General features: G+C 43.5%; 1 protein-coding gene across 1 annotated transcript in view; it reads left to right on the forward strand.

Moving 5' to 3' along the window:
* Window positions 1-18,421, forward strand: part of LOC120917654 (cytochrome P450 2J6-like) — a 55,573-nt gene extending 37,152 nt beyond the window's left edge. Inside the window, exons 6-9 of the mRNA XM_040329106.1 lie at window positions 5,591-5,735; window positions 7,899-8,086; window positions 13,037-13,178; window positions 18,066-18,421. Of these exons, the coding sequence (XP_040185040.1) occupies window positions 5,591-5,735; window positions 7,899-8,086; window positions 13,037-13,178; window positions 18,066-18,247 (657 nt within the window). The 3' untranslated portion in view covers window positions 18,248-18,421. The remainder of the gene's footprint in view (window positions 1-5,590; window positions 5,736-7,898; window positions 8,087-13,036; window positions 13,179-18,065) is intronic.
* Window positions 18,422-18,634: the final 213 nt, after the last annotated feature.

Below are 18,634 nucleotides of genomic sequence, written 5' to 3' on the forward strand. Positions count from 1 at the left end.
CCCCGCTCCAGTTACTACCCCGCCTGCTACGCAGGATCCGGGTGGAGCATATACCAGTTATCCTGGTAGCTCCAGCATGGCCCAGAAGGGCATGGTACTCACTAATCCTAAGGATGGTAGTGGGAGACCCTTGGACTCTGCCTCTAAGGCCAGACCTGCTATCGCAAGGTCCGATCCTCCACCTGCCTAACGGCATCTAAATTTGACGGCCTGGAAGCTGAATCCCTGATTCTCAGGGGTAGAGGTCTGTCTCAGAAAGTAATCTCTACCCTAATCAGAGCCAGGAAACCGGTCTCTAGGGTGATTTATCACAGGGTCTGGAAGGCCTATGTAGGCTGGTGTGAGTCCAAGCTGTGGCCTCCTCGCAAGTTCACCATTGATAGAGTTTTAAGTTTTCTCCAGCTAGGAGTGGATAAAGGATTGGCACTAAGCACAATCAAAGGACAGATTTCGGCTCTGTCAGTGTGGTTTCAGCGGCCGCTGGCCACCCACTCGCTGGTTAAGACCTTCCTTCAAGGGGTCTTACGTATTAAACCTCCAGTTAAATCCCCGCTTTGTCCGTGGGATTTAAATCTTGTTCTGTCAAGTTTACAGAAACAACCGTTTGAGCCGTTGGCTGAAATTCCTTTGGTTTTACTGACAAGGAAGTTAGTATTTTTGGTTGCCATAGTTTCCGCCAGAAGAGTTTCGGAACTGGCGGCCTTATCCTGTAAGGAACCATATCTTATTTTTCATAAGGACAGGGTTGTTCTCCGCCCTCATCCTTCCTTCCTACCGAAGGTTATATCCAGTTTTCATTTGAACCAGGATTTGGTATTACCATCCTTCTTCCCTAAACCTACTTCCAGAAAGGAAGGGTTGCTGCATACCTTGGATATTGTCAGGGCCATGAAGGCCTATCTTAAAGCTACAAAGAAGATCCGGAAAACAGATGTGCTGTTCATTCTACCGGATGGGCCCAAGAAGGGGCAGGCAGCTGCAAAATCCACCATTTCTAGGTGGATTAAGCAATTAATCACTCAGGCCTACGGCTTGAAAGGGTTGCCTCCTCCAGTATCATTAAAGGCTCATTCTACTAGGGCCATGGGCGCCTCCTGGGCAGCACACCACCAGATCTCTATGGCTCAAGTTTGCAAGGCGGCAACCTGGTCTTCTGTCCACACATTTACAAAATTCTACAAGTTGGACGTAAGAAGGAATACTGATACTGCCTTCGGGCAGGCAGTGCTGCAGGCTGCAGTTTGAGACCCTCGGATTCCGGGGGCTCCTCTTTTTTTGAGTTAAATTTAAAATTTAAGATTATTTTTCTCAACTAAGTTGGATTTATTATGATTTGAGTATACCTCTAAATTAAATCCTTTTGTCTTGGAGATGTTCTCCCTCCCCTCATTGTAAGCATTGCTTTGGGACATCCCATATAGTAATGAATGCCGCTCTGTGTCCCGTGATGTAACGATAAAGAAAACGAGATTTTTAATACAGCTTACCTGTAAAATCTTTTTCTTGGAGTACATCACGGGACACAGAGCTCCCACCCCTCTTTTTGAGGACCATTTTGGGAGGCATACTGCTTGCTACAAAACTGAGGTACTCCTCCTATGGGAGGGGGTTATATAGGGAGGGGCATTTCCTGTTTGAGATTGCCAGTGTCTATCACCTGAAGGTACTCCATATAACCCATATAGTAATGAATGCCGCTCTGTGTCCCGTGATGTACTCCAAGAAAAAGATTTTACAGGTAAGCTGTATTAAAAATCTCTTTTTTGGGGTTACAATGTTAGGGTTATAGGCAGGATAAATGTTCGGTTCACAGTGAGGGTTAGCATTAGGATTACAGTCAGGGCCGCTGATAAGGCAGTACAGCCTGCCCTCTTGTACCGGGGGCCCAGGCCTTATAAACTACACAGGGGGGCCTGGTTAGCTCTATATTTAATTTCTAGCTAAAAACAATAGGCCTTTATAACCCACAGCCCCACACCCACTTGATTGCCAAAGAATATATTAATTTCCTGGGCCCCCTCAAGTCAACAGAGGGGCCCAGAAGGTGAGAGCAGATGAGGGACTTTTCGCCATTTTCGGGCGCAGGCACACAATGCTGCACCACATGCTGCTCTTCATCTGTGCACCTACACAGATTATTGTTTTGGCCGCCCACTGTGCGCCTTCCCTGGCGCATGGATTCTCCTGCATCAGAGTCCCGGTGTTCTGTTGAGAAGTGCCCCCTATCGAATAGTGCCCGGGTGGAAGTGCGCATGCGCCACAATGAGCCGCAGGAGAGCTGAGTTTACTATCAGCTGTTGTGTCGCGTGGCCAAGGCACGTTCATGTAGATGAGAGGGTGGATATTTACAAGAAGGGGTCAGATTTTTCTATGATGGGCAGTGCTGGGGGCGGAATTTTTATCGATGGGCAAAGAAATCTGCAAAATAAATCTTTATCTGCTATTCATTTTGTATTTCAATAGTTTTTATTGAAAGAAAGAAAAAGTATTACAACAATAGAAATGCATCGCCACATATTCTGGAAGTGTCAATGAGCCCCCGAAAGGTCTCGATCACAGTACATAACACCTTATATTGTTTGGCATCTTCATCATAACAAATAGGAAGAACACATAACAAAATACTTCAAAATAAAACACGGGGTGTAGTTCCCCTCAAATATTCAATGACCCAACCTAAGTAGGCCCATAACCCGTCAGTCAGGGGTCCCAGATTCTGCTATTCATTTTGAACGTTTGCGGGGCGTGCTTAGGAAATTGAAGGGCAGCTTTTTGTATATTAGATAAAGATTTCTTTAGTAGATTTGTTTGGCCATCGATAAAAATTCCACCCCCAGCCCTGCCCATCATGTAAATATCCGCCCCCCTTTCTGTAAATATCCGCCCCTCTCCTACATGAACGTGCCTCGACAACGCGAGACAACAGCTGATGTGAACTCAGCTGTTCTGAGGGTCCGTTCTGCGTATGCACAGTTCCGGCTGGGCATTTTTTGATAGAAGGCATTTCTCGACAGGATGCCGGTGCTGCAGCCCGAGGGAGAGAGCGATCACTGAGGAGGCTCTGAGTTCAGCGGCTGTACTTCTGGCGGCGATACACAGGCAAGCAGTTCCCTGCTGATGACACATTGACAAGTCACATAGGCTATTCAGGAAAGTGCAGTCCTCAGTCTTCCTGCTGTGTGCTTATGATGATGATGATCATCTTTATAGAGATCACAACACAGCACACAGCAGGTTCTCTATGGTTCTCTGTGTCACATGGCTATTGGATGCTGCCTTTGCTATGGCTGTGTTGTGTTATCTATGGAGCCGGTTCACACATCTCCGCAGCGAATTGCACAGGAGCCCAGGAGCCATGTGTGTGTTTTGGTCCATTTCAACTCAAAATTCGGGCTAAAATCGGACCTGAAATGGTGAATAGAGACACACCAGACTCCTGCTGTGAGCCACTGCATTCTCAAGTGTGAACCCAGCCTTAGGGTTACAGGGAGGAATAGTGGAAATATTACAGGGAATGCATCTAGGGTTGTAGGATATGGCCCTAGGATAGGGCATCCCTATTAGCACCACACGTTTTGTGATGGAAGTTACTAAAATTAATATTTTTGGCACGGATTCACAGACAACTTACGCCGACATATCTGTTGATACGAGGCGTAAGTTCAAGGATGCGCCGTTGTATCTATGCGCTGTATTCAGGAAACAAGATACGCCTGAATTTTGCCAAGATACGACCGACGTAAGTCTCCTACGCCGTCGTATCTTGGGTGCATATTTACGCTGGCCGCTAGGGGCGCTTCCGTTGATTTACGCGTCAAATATGTAAATGCGCTAGATACGCGGATTCACGTAAGGCGTAAAGTTACCCCTGCTATATGAGGCGCAAGTAATGCAAAGGTATGGACATCAGAACAAGCGTCGAATTTTACGTCGTTTACGTAAGTTGTACGTGAATGGGGCTGGGAATAGGTTACCTTCTCGTCACAGGCATTGAGCTGGCGTATCTAAAGATACGCCGATCTCTCTGAATCCGGCCCTTTGTGTTTATGCTATTTTATACTAAAACCACTCAAATGTTGCTTTTCTTTCCTTATATTGTTTTATTTTTTTTATTTCTTGATAAATATATATGTCTTGCAACAAGTGTTATTATCCTTAAATGAAGTAACAGATTATAGAGTAAATCTCGGCTCAAAAATAAGAGTGAAAAACAGATGTCTTCAAACCCCTCCCTTGTACTCTTCACTCCAAAAAGCCCCCTCCACGATGCCAAGAACAGACGTCACAGGGACGTGTAATAAGAACCCTTATATGGACTAAACCAATCAGTTGTGCTCATGTGAATGATGTCATTTTGTCTATAAATCTATGCTGGCAATAAAGGCTCCTCCTCTTTACGTTTTGGACACCGAAGGAAGCAGTCTGTTTTTGTCCTTGCTTTCACAATTCGGATCAACGGCAGAATAGTTATGCTCTAGAGTTGTGCTAGGGGCCTATCTTTATCAGTTTTAACAAACAGCAAGCAAAACAGAATTCTCAGCATTGAATACTAATACTTTCTACTTATATACTGTAAAATACTGAATTCTAATACCATACTGTATTCAGGGCCATCTTTAATGTTGAGTGGACCCTGGGCAAAAAAATTCTTAGAGCCCCCCCCCCCCCCCCATGCAATTTTGCTCTCCACCTGCTCTGAGACATACAATAAATATCAGCTAGACCTAAAATCAGTTTACTGTATCAGATCAGGCAGTGATTGCGATTGGTTGCCAGAGGTTACAGCATATCATTACCACTTACTAACTGGATGCTAGAGGTTACCGCACACATTACAGGTCACTGATTAGTTGCTAGAGGTTACAGCACATGATTTCTTCTTGCTGATTGGTTGCTAGAGGCTACTGTACAGTAATACTGCTCACTGATTGGTTGCTAGAGGTTACATCACATCATCTCTTCACTGCAGAGAGGCATGATATACATATGAATGCTGCCTTTATTTACATATGAATGCTGCCGCTATTTACATATGAATGTTCCAGTTATTTACATATGTATGACGGTTAGTTACATGTAAACACAGGGTCTGCAGGTGAGTCATCTGTACACAACAATAGGGCAGAGCTGGGCAGCATTAGTAGCAGCACTTCACACTGAGATATCCGGATACAGCAAAGGACTAAAACATCAAGGGACAAGGGAATTTAGACTGGGATAGTTGGCAAGTATGAGGCAGCTGCTTTGGGCCCCACAACAATGACAGGGCCCATGACATCTGCCTCTTTTGCCCTGCCTTAAAGACGTTTTTGATTGTATTAATATAGGAGTTCTATGATACAGGTGCCACTTTTGCCGGTCAGTGGTGGTCATTGTGGCCTACTACAATCTCTGGAGAGTGATGGGAGAAATTCATGTATGTGACAGATATTTCTACACCCACTACAGGCCTCACTATTTGAAATTTTTGGGGAAAAAAATGAGAGCTAAGCTTGACCACAGGCCACTTACCAGTTTCATGATATGGAGAACGTCTCCACAGAAGGCAGTCTCCTCATGTACTTGCAATATCTTTCTGTTTTCTACTCAGGAGAATCAAGATGGTTACAAGTCATCTTTTGATGAAGAAAATCTATTTACGTGTATGGTAGATCTCTTTGTTGCCGGGACAGAAACCACATCTTCCAGCCTGGAGTGGACGCTACTGTACATGATGATGTATCCAGATATTCAAGGTAGATATATTTAAGCCAATCTTTAGGTTGTGTAAATTTCACTTTCTTCTCCTTAACCACTTGCCTACTGGGCACTTTTCCCCCTTTCCTACCGAGGCCAATTTTCAGCTTACAGCACTGTCGTAATTGTGCGGTCATGCAACGATGTACCCAAATAATTTTTTTGTCATTTTTTTAAACAGAGCTTTCTTTTGGTGGTATTTCATCACCACTGGGTTTTTTATTTTCTGCTAAATAAACACGTTTTTGTTATAACATTTTGTAAATAAATAAAAAGTAATTTTTCTTCACTGATGTGCGCTGATGAGGAGGCACTAATATGCAGCACTGATGGGGACTGATAGGTGACACTGATAGGCAGGAAATGATGAGCACCGAAAGGCAGTACTGACAGGCATCACTGATGGGCATCACTATTGGGCACTGATTGGCTTCACTTATGGGCACTGATTGGCATGACTTCTGCACACTGATGGACCTGCACCGAATCAGGGCACTGATGATCAATGCCCTGATTATCTGTGCAGAGCTTCCCTGTGAGGAAATTACGTTGATCGACGCTGTCAGTGTGAGGAGAGGAATGCTGAAAACTGGCACTTCCTTGTTTACATGTGATCAGCTGTGATTGGACACAGCTGATCACATGGGCAAAGAGCCTTGTCACTGTCTCTTTACCTGGATCGATGATGCGCTGTGTGCACTGGACAGAGTGCACCACCGACCGCTTCAATGGGGGCTTCCCCGTGGGCAAGCGTGGCGAGAGTAGGAAGACGTCATATGATGTTTTTCCAGAACGATAAAGCGCCTGCCAGCCTATCATTTGACAATACGGTAGGCGGGAAGCAGTTAAAGTATAGCCAAAGCTCATTTGGCTGTACTTTTTCCTGTGGAACACAGGAGTGCAGTTTATTCTGCACTCCTGTGACCTGTTTCCAGATGACAGTGGGCTGAAGCCCGCTGTCGGCTGATGTCACAGAGCCAGTCCAGGCTGGGGAAAGATTGTGACCATATGGTCGGAATCCACCTAGATGCCTAGATTGGCACCCAGCTTAGCCTCTCAGTGAGCTTCTGAGAGCATAAGCCAGCCACTACTACCCCCCTCCACAGCCCAGCGCACCGGGGGAGGAGGGGGCTCAGTGCAGACAGTGGTGATCGACAGTGACAATCACCAGCTCTTTGCTCATGTAGCATTGAGAACTGAACAGAAAAAAATTGAGCCAGAGGACAGTATTCAGTTGTTTGAGATAAACACACATTTATGGTTATTGTAGCAGCTGGATAGTTTTTTTGTTACACGGCACACTTTTGGCATCGCATAAGTATTATTGTTTTTTTCTTTCAGGTTTTTTTTTAAGTGTCAGAATAGGCCTAGTCTTCAAGTGGTTAAAGTTTCTAGCTTCCAGATCACACTCCAGAGGCCACTGAGGTCACTGCCTGTTTTAACCCCATTTTTTGCTGACAATTGTGCCACCACCGCGTACATTGCGCAGTTGTGGGGCGTTTGCAGTGCTTCTCCATTGACTTGCATAAGTAGCTTTCAGCAAGCTTTGCCAATAGCTACATGTCGGGTTACCTGTCTAAGCAGCAGTCGCAAAGCACAGTGGCCACAGCATGTAAACATCTCCCTCCGCTGTCTATTGCTCAATTGCACATTTTTTGCCCCCACCCCTAACCATTAACTTTCTTGAATTCTGTGACACATTTTCACTATGCCCTGTGAGTGCCTTCTGAACTACAGATGTACTGAGGGGAGGAGTTTCAGGAGGCAGAGTCAGTGCAGGGATCAGTGCTTGCAGGCAGCAAGGTACATGGGATATGTAGTCCTTAGAAATTGAAAGTAAACTGCCGAAGAGAAGTTGCAATACACACAGGATATCTAGGAGGTTGTAGAAGAGATGGCCGGCAGGCAGGTAGAACTCACAACATGAAATGAGATTTCAAGTATTGTATTGTCAAATAAAATTATTGTTTGTATTATTACAATACTGATGTTTTAAAATGAAAGTGTATGCTGTCACCATAGAGCACCTTTAAATAGGACACAGAAAATAAAAAACAAAAACTGACAGCGGTTGTAAATTTTGTTGTATATAAAAAGAAAAAAAATTGATACAGTGAATGAGAACTGTATAATGTGTAGTATAACATGCCCTCTCTTTACAGAGAAATGTCGAGACGAAATAGATAAAATTCGAGGAGACAGAGACCATCTTGACTATGAGGACAGAGTAAGGATGCCGTACACACAGGCTATTCTACAAGAAGTCCAGCGCTTTGCCTCAGTGGTGCCACTAGGAATCAGTCACTCACCTATCAAAGACATGCAGCTGAATGGATACACTATTCCAAAGGTGAGCAAAGAATCTTCTGAAAAGCACTCTGCAGCTGGTTTGCTTTTCAGAGGTGTTTAAAAGGTGGTGAGGAGGAGGTGATATGTTGCCTCCTCACTGCCTGTTTTAACCCTTAAAATATTGCACTACTGCATCACAACTGCACTGCACGCAATTTCAGGATGGTTGTGGCAAGGCCCCGGTACTAGAATGGATTGTGTTTGGAGGCGGTACTGGGGGGATTAATTTTCCTGCGGTATGTGTACATCCCCAACCGCTGCTTTTGCAACTTAAGGTGGTAAAGTTTGAGGGGGTATTAAAAGCATGGCTCAATCGCTTGTTTTTACTGTCCCGCAACCATAAGTTTAAACAAAGCCTAACGTCGCGTACACACGACTGTTTTTTAATGTCATGGGAAAAAAACAAAGTTTTTCTCGACGTGATTCTTGTCAAGCCTGCCTTGCATACACACGATCGTGAAAAAAAATGCTCGAGCAAAGCGCGGTGACGTACAACGGCACTATAAAGGGGCAGTTCCATTCAAATGGCGCCACCCTTTGGGTTGATTATGCAAATTTCCCTTCTCATAATTTGCTTCTGAGCATTGCTTGTTTTTTTCCCCGCCGTTAAAGCCTACACACGACCGTTTTTCACGACGAGAAAAAATAGAGCAGGTTCTAAATGCCCATTTTTCTCGTCGGGAAAAATGCTCTGGAGCCTACACACGATAGTTTTTAATGACCAATTTAAAAAATTGCATTTTTCTCGTCATGAAAAGCTCGCTACATACATTTGTTTTATGGCACAGTCAATTTACAGTAAACTTACCAAAAAATAGTGTTTAATTCAATTTAGCTCCAAACATGTAGACCCTCACACTACACTGCTGAATTTAAAGACCCATTCACACTAGTCCGCACACTAAACCTCTGCACTTTAGTGTGTGGGCAACTGTCAATTCTGGCACAGAAAAAAAACGCTGCATTCTGGTGTGAACATTGTTTTCTGTGTGTCCTTGCAGTAACTTGCGTTTTATCCATGATGAAAAATGCAGATAACTGCACTCCAAAGACATGAATGAATGAATGAAGAACTTGTATAGCGCGGCACATGCGAACTAAATCGCCTCTGGGCGCTTTTACATGCTGGTATGATAATTGGCCCTAGTATGTGTATGTATTAATGTGAGTTAGGAACCTTAGATTGTAAGCTCCTTGAGGGCAAGAACTGATGTGAATGTACAATTGTAAATGTGAAGCTATAATAGCAGCCACTAGCAATTATTGCAAGAGAATCCGGAAGGCTGGTTGAACCCAAGTTGATCAATCGACCAACTTGGTACATTCCTGCCCATAAACGGTTTGAATCTCTATCCCTAAGTCATGTTTTGTTTACTCCTTTTACTGGTCTTCTGACCTATTTAGGTAGATGTCTGAATACACACAAAGGAATCTTTAAAGGAACACTGCCATTACGGACTTGTCTTTAACCACTACACTACCGCACGCCGTCAAATAAGTGTCTCGTTCTGGGAGGACGTCATATGACGTTCTCGCCTTCCCGAGCCACTAGGGGGCGCGCGCGCACACCCGCTGCGTCACTGGGAACCCGATGTGCGTGCCCGGCGGCCGCGATGTCCACCGGGCACCCACGATTGCCTTGTAACTGAGCAGGACCGTGGATTTCTGTGTGTAAACACAGAGATCCACGTCCTGTCAGGGAGAGGAGACCGATGGTGTGTCCCTTGTACATAGGGACACCGATCGGTCTCCTTCCCCAGTCAGTTCCCTCCCCCCACAGTTAGAATCACTCACTAGGGTACATATTTAACCCCTTGATCGCCCCCTAGTGTTAACCCCTTTCCTCTCGGTCACATTTACACAGTAGGAAAAATATAAATCGCGCTACCTCAACCACCCTTCTTGCCGGACACAAGCATATGCAAGTGGGTGATCTATGGTGATATATATATAAAGCTGGCTGCTATGTTAAAAGCTACCTATATTGGCCACTAGGGTGTAGCATGCAGCCACCTCAGAATCCCACACCAGTGATGGTGATGGTGATTTAAAAGTGAAACCAAACAAATGAAAAACACTTAAATCAAAAAGACATTAGCTAGATATGAACTTTGGCTATGAATGAGTTAATAGTCCAAAATATTAACAGCAGAAAGTACATTAGATAGCAGGTAGTATGTCAAACACCCATGTATCTGTGCCACATTGCAGATTGGTTGTGAACGTGTCCAAAGGAAAACGTGATATCTCCTCCCCAAACTTATAAATTGGCCTCTTACCAAATTCCCATGATCCCTTATTACAGGGGATCAAAAACAGCGTGTAATAGGTCCCAATCTCACAGTTTCGGATATGCAGTCCTGTTGGATCTCGTTCTTCAGGAAATTTCAGCAGTATCAATGCCCACCATGTAAAAACAGTGACAGCTCCACATAGTGCATTAAATGTGTAGAAATGTATTTAAAAAGGTTAAAATTGCACTTACAATTATGCAGATTAAAATTTGCCTTGAATCTAATGTGCCAGGCCGGTACACAAAACTCTCAGGCACCCGTCCACTGGTGGAACGTCAGGAGCTTCTTGGGTGACGACATGCACTATGTGCAGCTGTCACTGTTTTTACATGGTGGGCCAATTGATACTGCTGAAATTTCCTGAAGAACGAGATCCAACAGGACTGCATATCCAAAACTGCGAGATTGGGACCTATTACATGCTGTTTTTGATCCCCTGTAATAAGGGATCGTGGGAATTCGGTAAGAGGCCAATTTATAAGTTTGATAAAGGAGATATCACATTTTCCTTTGGACACGTTCACAACCAATCTGCAATGTGGCACAGATACACGGGTGTTTGACATACTACCTGCTATCTAATGGACTTTCTGCTGTTAATATTTTGGACTATTAACTCATTCATCCAAAGGTGTTTTTCGTTTGTTTGGTTTCACTTGTAAATCAACATCACTGGTGTGGGATTCTGAGGTGGCTGCATGCTGCACCCTAGTGGCCAATATAGGTCGCTTTTGACATAGCAGCCAGCTTTATATTCACCATAGATCACTCACTTGCATATGCTTGTGTCCGGCAAGAAGGGTGGTTGAGGTAGCGCGATTTATATTTTTCCTATGTTTGTTTCTTGTAGTTATTGTTTACATGATCATCGCAGCACCTAGAGGGATTAGACTGTGACAACGTTTCAGTTCTCTTTCCCCTTTTCACATTTTTTGGTATTTTTTTAGCGCAGTTTCTTTCCATTTTTCCACATTTACACAGTAATCCGTGCATATTTATAGCACTGTTCACTGTATAAATGTGAATGGTCCCAATAGTGTCAAATGTGTCTGCCGCAATATCGTAGTTACACAGATCGCCGCCATTACTAGTAAAAAAAGTAAAAATGCTATAAATCTATCCCCTATTTTGTACACAAATATGTAGAATAATACGTATGAGGAAACAATTAGATTTTTTAAATATTTTAGGTTCAATAAAGTTTTATTCTATTTTTTAGACAAGTATAAACAATATTTTGAGGGGATATTTATTATAGCAAAAAGTAAAAAATATTGCTTTTTTTTTTAAAAATTGTCGCTTTTCTTTTGTTTATAACGTAACAAATAAAAACCGCAGAGGTGATCAAATACCACCAAAAGAAAGCTCTATTTGTGGGGAAAAAAATATTAAAATTTTAATTTGGGTACAGTGTTGCATGACCACGCAATTGTCATTCAAAGCGTCATAGCGCTGAAAGCTTAAAAATGGCTTGGGCAGGAAGGGGTTAAAGTGCCCAGTATTGAAGTGGTTAAAGGGGTTATAAACCCTCATGGTTTTTCACCTTAATGCATTCTATGCGTTAAAGTAAAAAATCTCCTGTGCTGCAGCTGCCCCCCAGAGCCTCCCTTTTTCTTACCTGAGCCTGATTGTTTCAGCGATGGGGGTGAGCAAAGCAGCTCCAGCCACTGTCTCCATCCTCATTGGATAGATTGATAGCAGCAGGAGCCATCGGCTCCCACTGCGGTCAGTTAAATCCAGTGACACAGGAGCCGAGAGTCGGGGCCAAGTCCTGTTGTCTGTGTCAATGGATGAGCCATGATTAAGCACTAGCAAGAGTGCGAAAATAGTTGGCTGTCCTGGTTTATGGTTGTGGTGAATTTGCATGTTCCTGCTTGAAAAATAAAAGACAACTTTTTTGAAAAGTTATTTCGGAGTGCGGCTGTCCATCTCCTTCCTCCTATTGCTGATGCAGCAGAAAGACTGGGGAGTGCACCCACATGAGTGCCCCCATGGAAAGCGGCTCTCCGTGAGGGCACTCGATGAAGAGGAGGAGCCAGGAGCACCGCCGGGGGACCCCAGAAAAGGAGGATCAGGGCCGTTCTGTGCAAAACCCTTGCACAGAACAGGCAAGTATAACATGTTTGTTATTTTAAATGAAAACCTTTACAATCACTTTAAAGGTGCGATCTATACTTAGTGCGTCACAGCCCTTGCACATGCATGTGCCTTCCAACTCTGTGACTCATCAAGCAATGACAGAAAGATAAGGACAAGGATTAAACATGTCAGTAGTGGAAGTTCTAGTAATTCTATCTTTACAGGTTTAGGGTCCACAGCTAGTAGAAGTCTGCAGTAATATATAAGCGCAATGAAATACTACGCAAATCTGTGCAAAATATTTTTATGAAATGTTATCCAACGATGTTATATGCCAGATACACCCAAAACAATTTTAGTTTTTGGTGGGCTGAATAATTTGTGGCCTTGGTATAGCTCTCAATGACTTCCGTTGTGCCTGCTCCCAGAAGTTGCTGTCTCGTAACTGCTCCATCTGGGGATTAAAGATGCCATTGGCTGTGTATGATGCCATAATCTGCTTGGTAATGAGACGGTTTTGGTAGAACTGTGAATCATGTTTAACAAAGATGTTCACTTTATTCATTTTTTATCTCCAGGGAACCGTCATCATCACAGATCTGTCCTCAGTGCACTATGATGAGAGTAACTGGAAGCATCCCTATGAGTTTAATCCTGAGAACTTTCTGAACAAGGATGGAGAACTGATGAAAGCAGAATCGTTCCTACCTTTCTCTGCAGGTAAAATTGGTCACAAAGGATATTTTAACAGTGGGAGCAATTTACTAAAGCTGGTGCACACCGAATCTGGAGCAGCTGTGCATAGTAGCCAATCAGCATTTAGTTTTTTTTTTGCCAAAGCTTAAACAGGTTGTAAGGCCCCTTTCACACGGGGCGGATCAGTAATGATCAGCCCTCGTGAACCTCTGCTTGCTCAGCGGGGATCGCTCCGTTGATCCCCGCTGAGCCGGCGGATGACAGGGCGGTCCCCACGACCTGCAGAATCGGAGGAATGCTGAACCGGGTGAGATTGGGTGTCAGCGGATGTTCATCCGCGATCTCATAGGGACCAATGTATGTCCCTTTTTCATCCGTACACGGATGGGTGAAAAAGAGGACATACGGTCCGCCCGTGTGAAAGGGGCCTTAAGGTTTTTTATTTTCTAAATAGGTTCCTTTAAGCTAGTGCATTGTTGGTTCACTTTTCCTTCGATTTCTCTTCTAAATGTTTTTTTTTCTTTGTCTAAATTTCTCACTTCCTTTTCCTCCTCAGTAAGCTGTTCTGGCTGACTAACCCCCAGCCAGAACGACTCGGATAATGGGGGCAAGCTTACTGAGGAGAAACAAGAAGTGAGAAATTCAGACAAAGAAAAAAACATTTAGAAGGGAAATGGAAGGAAAAGGTAAGTGAACCAACAATGCACTAGCTTACGGAACCTATTTAGAAAATAAAAAAACAAACCTTTACAATCCCTTTAATTGAACAAGCTGAAGTTAAAAACTGATAGGTTACTAGTCACAGCGGCATCAGATTCTGCGTGCACCAGTCTTAGAAAATCTCCCCCCAGTGGGTCAACATGTTATAGACATAGCTGTGTTTAGATATTTTGTTCGCCGCTTATAGAGCACAACATACTGACGTGCACTGTGCATGTAACTTAATCATCACATCTTCATCTGGGTGGGGTTGATCAGTACTACTACTACTACACAGTACTACTCACTATGTAAATCATATACAATGGAATTAGTTATTACCTAATGATTACCTGTGATTTATTATGGTGGTCTTCTGTTCATGTAGCTTGTACATATACACTATATTGCCAAAAGTATTGATGCCTGCTTTTCCACACACATTAACTTTAATGGTATCCCAGTCATAGTCCGTAGGGTTCAATATTGAGTTGGCCCACCCCTTGCAGCTATAACAGCTTCAACTCTTTCCTCTTTACAGTATGTGTGGGAAAAAAAAGCTAAAGAGCGTCCACTCCAGCGCTGCCCTCCACATGCCATTTATTAATTCATAAAAGCAGATGTTATACTCACAGATTAGGTTAACAATTAACCATTGCCTGGGAGTGCTGATTGGATGACGATCAGCAGACCTTTTTCAGTCATTCCCCTTGAACTGACTGTTATAGAATTGGGCCAAATGTCGCCCAGTTTCTATTGACGTCCGATATTCAGCTCGTGTGTATGGCCATTTACTGTAACTCATGCCCCCAACCTATTTCCTCTAAAGCTCTGTAATTTCGGTATTTGGATACAGGCTGCACACTGTTCCTGGTATTGTTACAGCATGATTTTTACTTCACCGATCCAGGTCCCTATGATGTTTTTTTTTTTTAACAAGTGAACCCCCATGATGGTTTACCACCACCTGCCTTTGCCATGGTTGTGCATTACCATCTGCACACCTGGCATCGGGTTCATCACCACATGCATTTGGCATGGTTTTCTCTCAGTCACCGCAGCTCAAGTATATCTTATGGCGAACCACGGGGCTAAGTAAGCACTGCATATTAGATGTCATGTTTACAGTGGTTAACTGCATAACACTGGATACCTCTTGCAGATTGTGGCAGCAGTGTCACTTTTATATATATATATATATATATATATATATATATATATATATAAATGGTCCCGCTGATCCCTCTACCCTGCCCTACTGACCCCCTGCCTTCCATCCTGCTAACCCCTGTGCCCTGTTCTACTGACCCTATGTCTTCTGTCCTGCTGACCCTGTACCCTGCCCTACTGACCCCCTGCCTTCTGTCCTGCTCACCCCTGTACCCTTCCCTACTGACCCCCTGTCTTCTGTCCTGCTGACCCTTGTACCCTGCCCTACTGACCCCCAATCGTCCATCCTGCTGACTCCTTTATATTTTCCTGACCACCTTTCCTCTCTCCTGCTGTTCCCCGTCTTCTGACCTTGTGACCCCTCTTCTCTGCCCTGATGACCCTCGTACACTGCCCTGCAGACCCTTCTCCATGCTGATTCCTGTTCTTCACTCAGCTGATCCATCTTCTGCCCTGATAACCCCTACTCTCCACCCAGCTGACTCCAGTCTTCTGCCCTAATAACCCCTCCCCTCCACCCAGCTGACCCGTCTTCTGCCCTGATAACCCCTGCTCTCCACCTAGCTGACCCTTGTCTTCTGCCCTGATGACCTCTGCTCTCCACCTAGCTGACCCTTGTCTTCTGCCCTGATAACCTCTGCTCTCCACTTAGCTGACTCCTGTCTGGGTTTTGTTTAACCACATGCCTTAAGCCCCTTCCACTGTTAAGAGTTTGGTCACAGACAAATTTTGCTGCTATGCACGCCCCAAATCACATTCTCCCTCATGTGTGCCTCATTCTGAAGTTCAAAAGTTAGGGGGTATGAGTGTAAAGGTAGAGGAAAACTCTGATTCACTGCATTAGCAGCCACCCACTGACAAAGAGAGTGCGGGAGGGGGAGGCAGTTTGAGAAAGTAGAGATTATTAATGGGCCAGCAGCAACTGGCTCATTTGGCCTGCATTACTGAAGAAGTTGGGTGGGGAGAGAGGACTGCAGCAGAGAGTGCTACACCCCAATTTTAACACAGCATGGCAGGCTCGTTAATTATTGTCCCCTTTGTACCCAAGATTGAAACCCCCCCCCCCCCCCATGGGAAAAAAATTATCTATGGCCCTGTCTATAGTAATACTCCCTTTTGATATTTCCATAATCATCTTTAGACTTTGCTGCATGCAATCTTACGATTTGTCTAGCGGTCTGGGAGCCACTCAAAACTGATATGTCGGTTTTGGGTGGACCTAAAGAATATCTAAACCTAAGAACAAAAATGTAACAGTTCTTAGATGTGGTGGCTGCATTAGTTCTCTTTCTGCAAGTACAAAAAATACCTACTGATTCTGCCAAAATTCCAGTGTGCTTGTAAATTCTTGTGTACTAAACTAAAATTTCAAGGGAGGGATTCCTTTTTCACCACTGACTATGTTGATGGGGGAATCAAGCATTTTTTTTCCCTTTCACCCATGATGGGAATCCAGTAACATCCCAAGAGATTAGTAAGTTTAATAGCTGCAGAACTTAGTTTAATATGATTTTCATAATAAAGCTTACAAATATCAAATGCATTGCGTAAACAGATGGATGCATTATCCAAATGAACAAGTGGAATGTGTTCTGCAATAAGTACCCTGTGACCCCAATCCTATCCATACAAATGATCCAGTTTTATTTGCTGTTGAGTCAGTGTGCTAGATCATCAGTTTTTTTTTCTTAATGTAGTGTTTAATAGATATTATCTATTAGAAAAAACATACAGATCTTGGCCAGTATAAATCAACTGCTTTCAGGGTATCTGGATCAATTACCAGAATGAGTTGGCGCTGGGCATGAATTGGTTGAAGTGTGTTGTACTATTCGTTAGCTACACTTGGCAGAAGTTTCCTAATAAACACTTGTGTGGGTCAGGTCAGTCTTTATAATTAATATTGCAATTTATTTTTGCACTGTGTAGATAGCATTATATACTGTATGGTATACAAAATGTTTTGCTTTTTGATTGTCTTGTATCTACTGACCATTTATGCAAACAGGTCCAAGCTGCAAATTTTCCCATCAAAAGTTAAATGTTGGTTTATGCACACTTCATTATTATACATGCAATTTGATCAAAAACAATAATTAACTTGGAATGATTAACAATTTCATCAACTATTAACATATTTACAGACTTCCTGTACTAAATATAAAATTCAAATGGCTTTTTCCAAGGAGACCTCCTAATGAATATCACTAATCATTAATTAGCATTGTCTACGTTGCATAAACATTGCCAAACCTCAGAGTGATGCTATGCCAATTGGGGAGAACAAAATCCAGTTCCAGGGAATGGGTAAAATCAATCCATAAGCAGCTAATTCTGTATCCTTCCACTTCCCAACTATGTGCCACTTTGTGTTGGTCTATCACATAAAAACCCAATAAAATACATTTACGTTTTTGATTGCAACATGACAAAATGTGGAAAATTTCAAGGGGTTTGAATACTTTTTCAAGGCACTGTATTTTAAAGTGCCAGTCACAAGATGGCCTCCCAGAACTGGACGACAGCGCTGTAGCTGTCATTCAGCTTTAGCAAGGTCGGCAAGTGGTTAAGACTGGTTAACATACATATATGTCCCCAGGTTGAAATGGTTATGCTAAGATGATGCCTGCAGCTACAAGCATCACCCCAGTATGATTCACAGTATCTTTTTAACAGCACATAAGCTGCCAATCAAATCATGTGAGTGGGGGGTGGGGCTGAGCTACTCTGTGTGTGTGTGTGTGTGTGTGTGTGTCAATAGATGCACATAGCCCTGCTTGGGATTGAGCCTGCACAAGTGCCCCCATAGCGGGCACTTGGAGAAAAGAAGGAGCAAAGAACTCCTAGCTGGGGACCCCAGAAGAGGATGTTTCGGGCCACTCTGTGCAAAACCACTGCACAGATCAGGTAAGTATGACATGTTTGTTATTGAAAAAAAAAAATTAAACCTTTTATGATCACTTTAATGTCCTTGTCAATGTTCTGGTCACTCACATTTAAACTTTACAACTATGCAATAATAATGATTTTGCTCTCTTTCAGGTCCTCGAGCTTGCCTTGGGGAGAATCTGGCCCGAATGGAGATCTTCCTCTTCTTTACTGCTATGCTAACACACTTTGAATTCCACTTACCAGACCCCAAGTCTCCTGCAGATCTCACCCCAGTATTTGGGATCTCTCAGGCACCTAAGAGTTTCAAGATGAGGCTGGTTCCTCGCACCTAAAACTAATCAAACAGTACAAAGCATCTGAGTTTCTCATCCTTCATAATCCACTCAGGCTCAATGTGCTATGGAACATACCGATGACTGTTTGAACATACCGATGACTGTTAAAACAATACACATCTGTGGGTCTGGTTTAATGTATACTACAATTAAAATTGAATATGTCTTAGGCCTCATACACACAATAGGTTAACAAGAGGACAACGGTCTGATGGACCGTTTCCATCGGTCAAAACTGATCGTGTGTGGGCCCCATAGGTTATTTAACCATCGGTTAAAAAAAAGCCAACTTGCTTTAAATGTAACCGATGGATTCCTAACCAATGGGAAAAAAACGATCGTTAGTAGGCACAACCATCGGTTAAAAATCCACGCATGCTCAGA

Source organism: Rana temporaria, chromosome 11 (assembly GCF_905171775.1).
Source record: "Rana temporaria chromosome 11, aRanTem1.1, whole genome shotgun sequence".
Taxonomy (NCBI): Eukaryota; Metazoa; Chordata; class Amphibia; order Anura; family Ranidae; genus Rana; species Rana temporaria.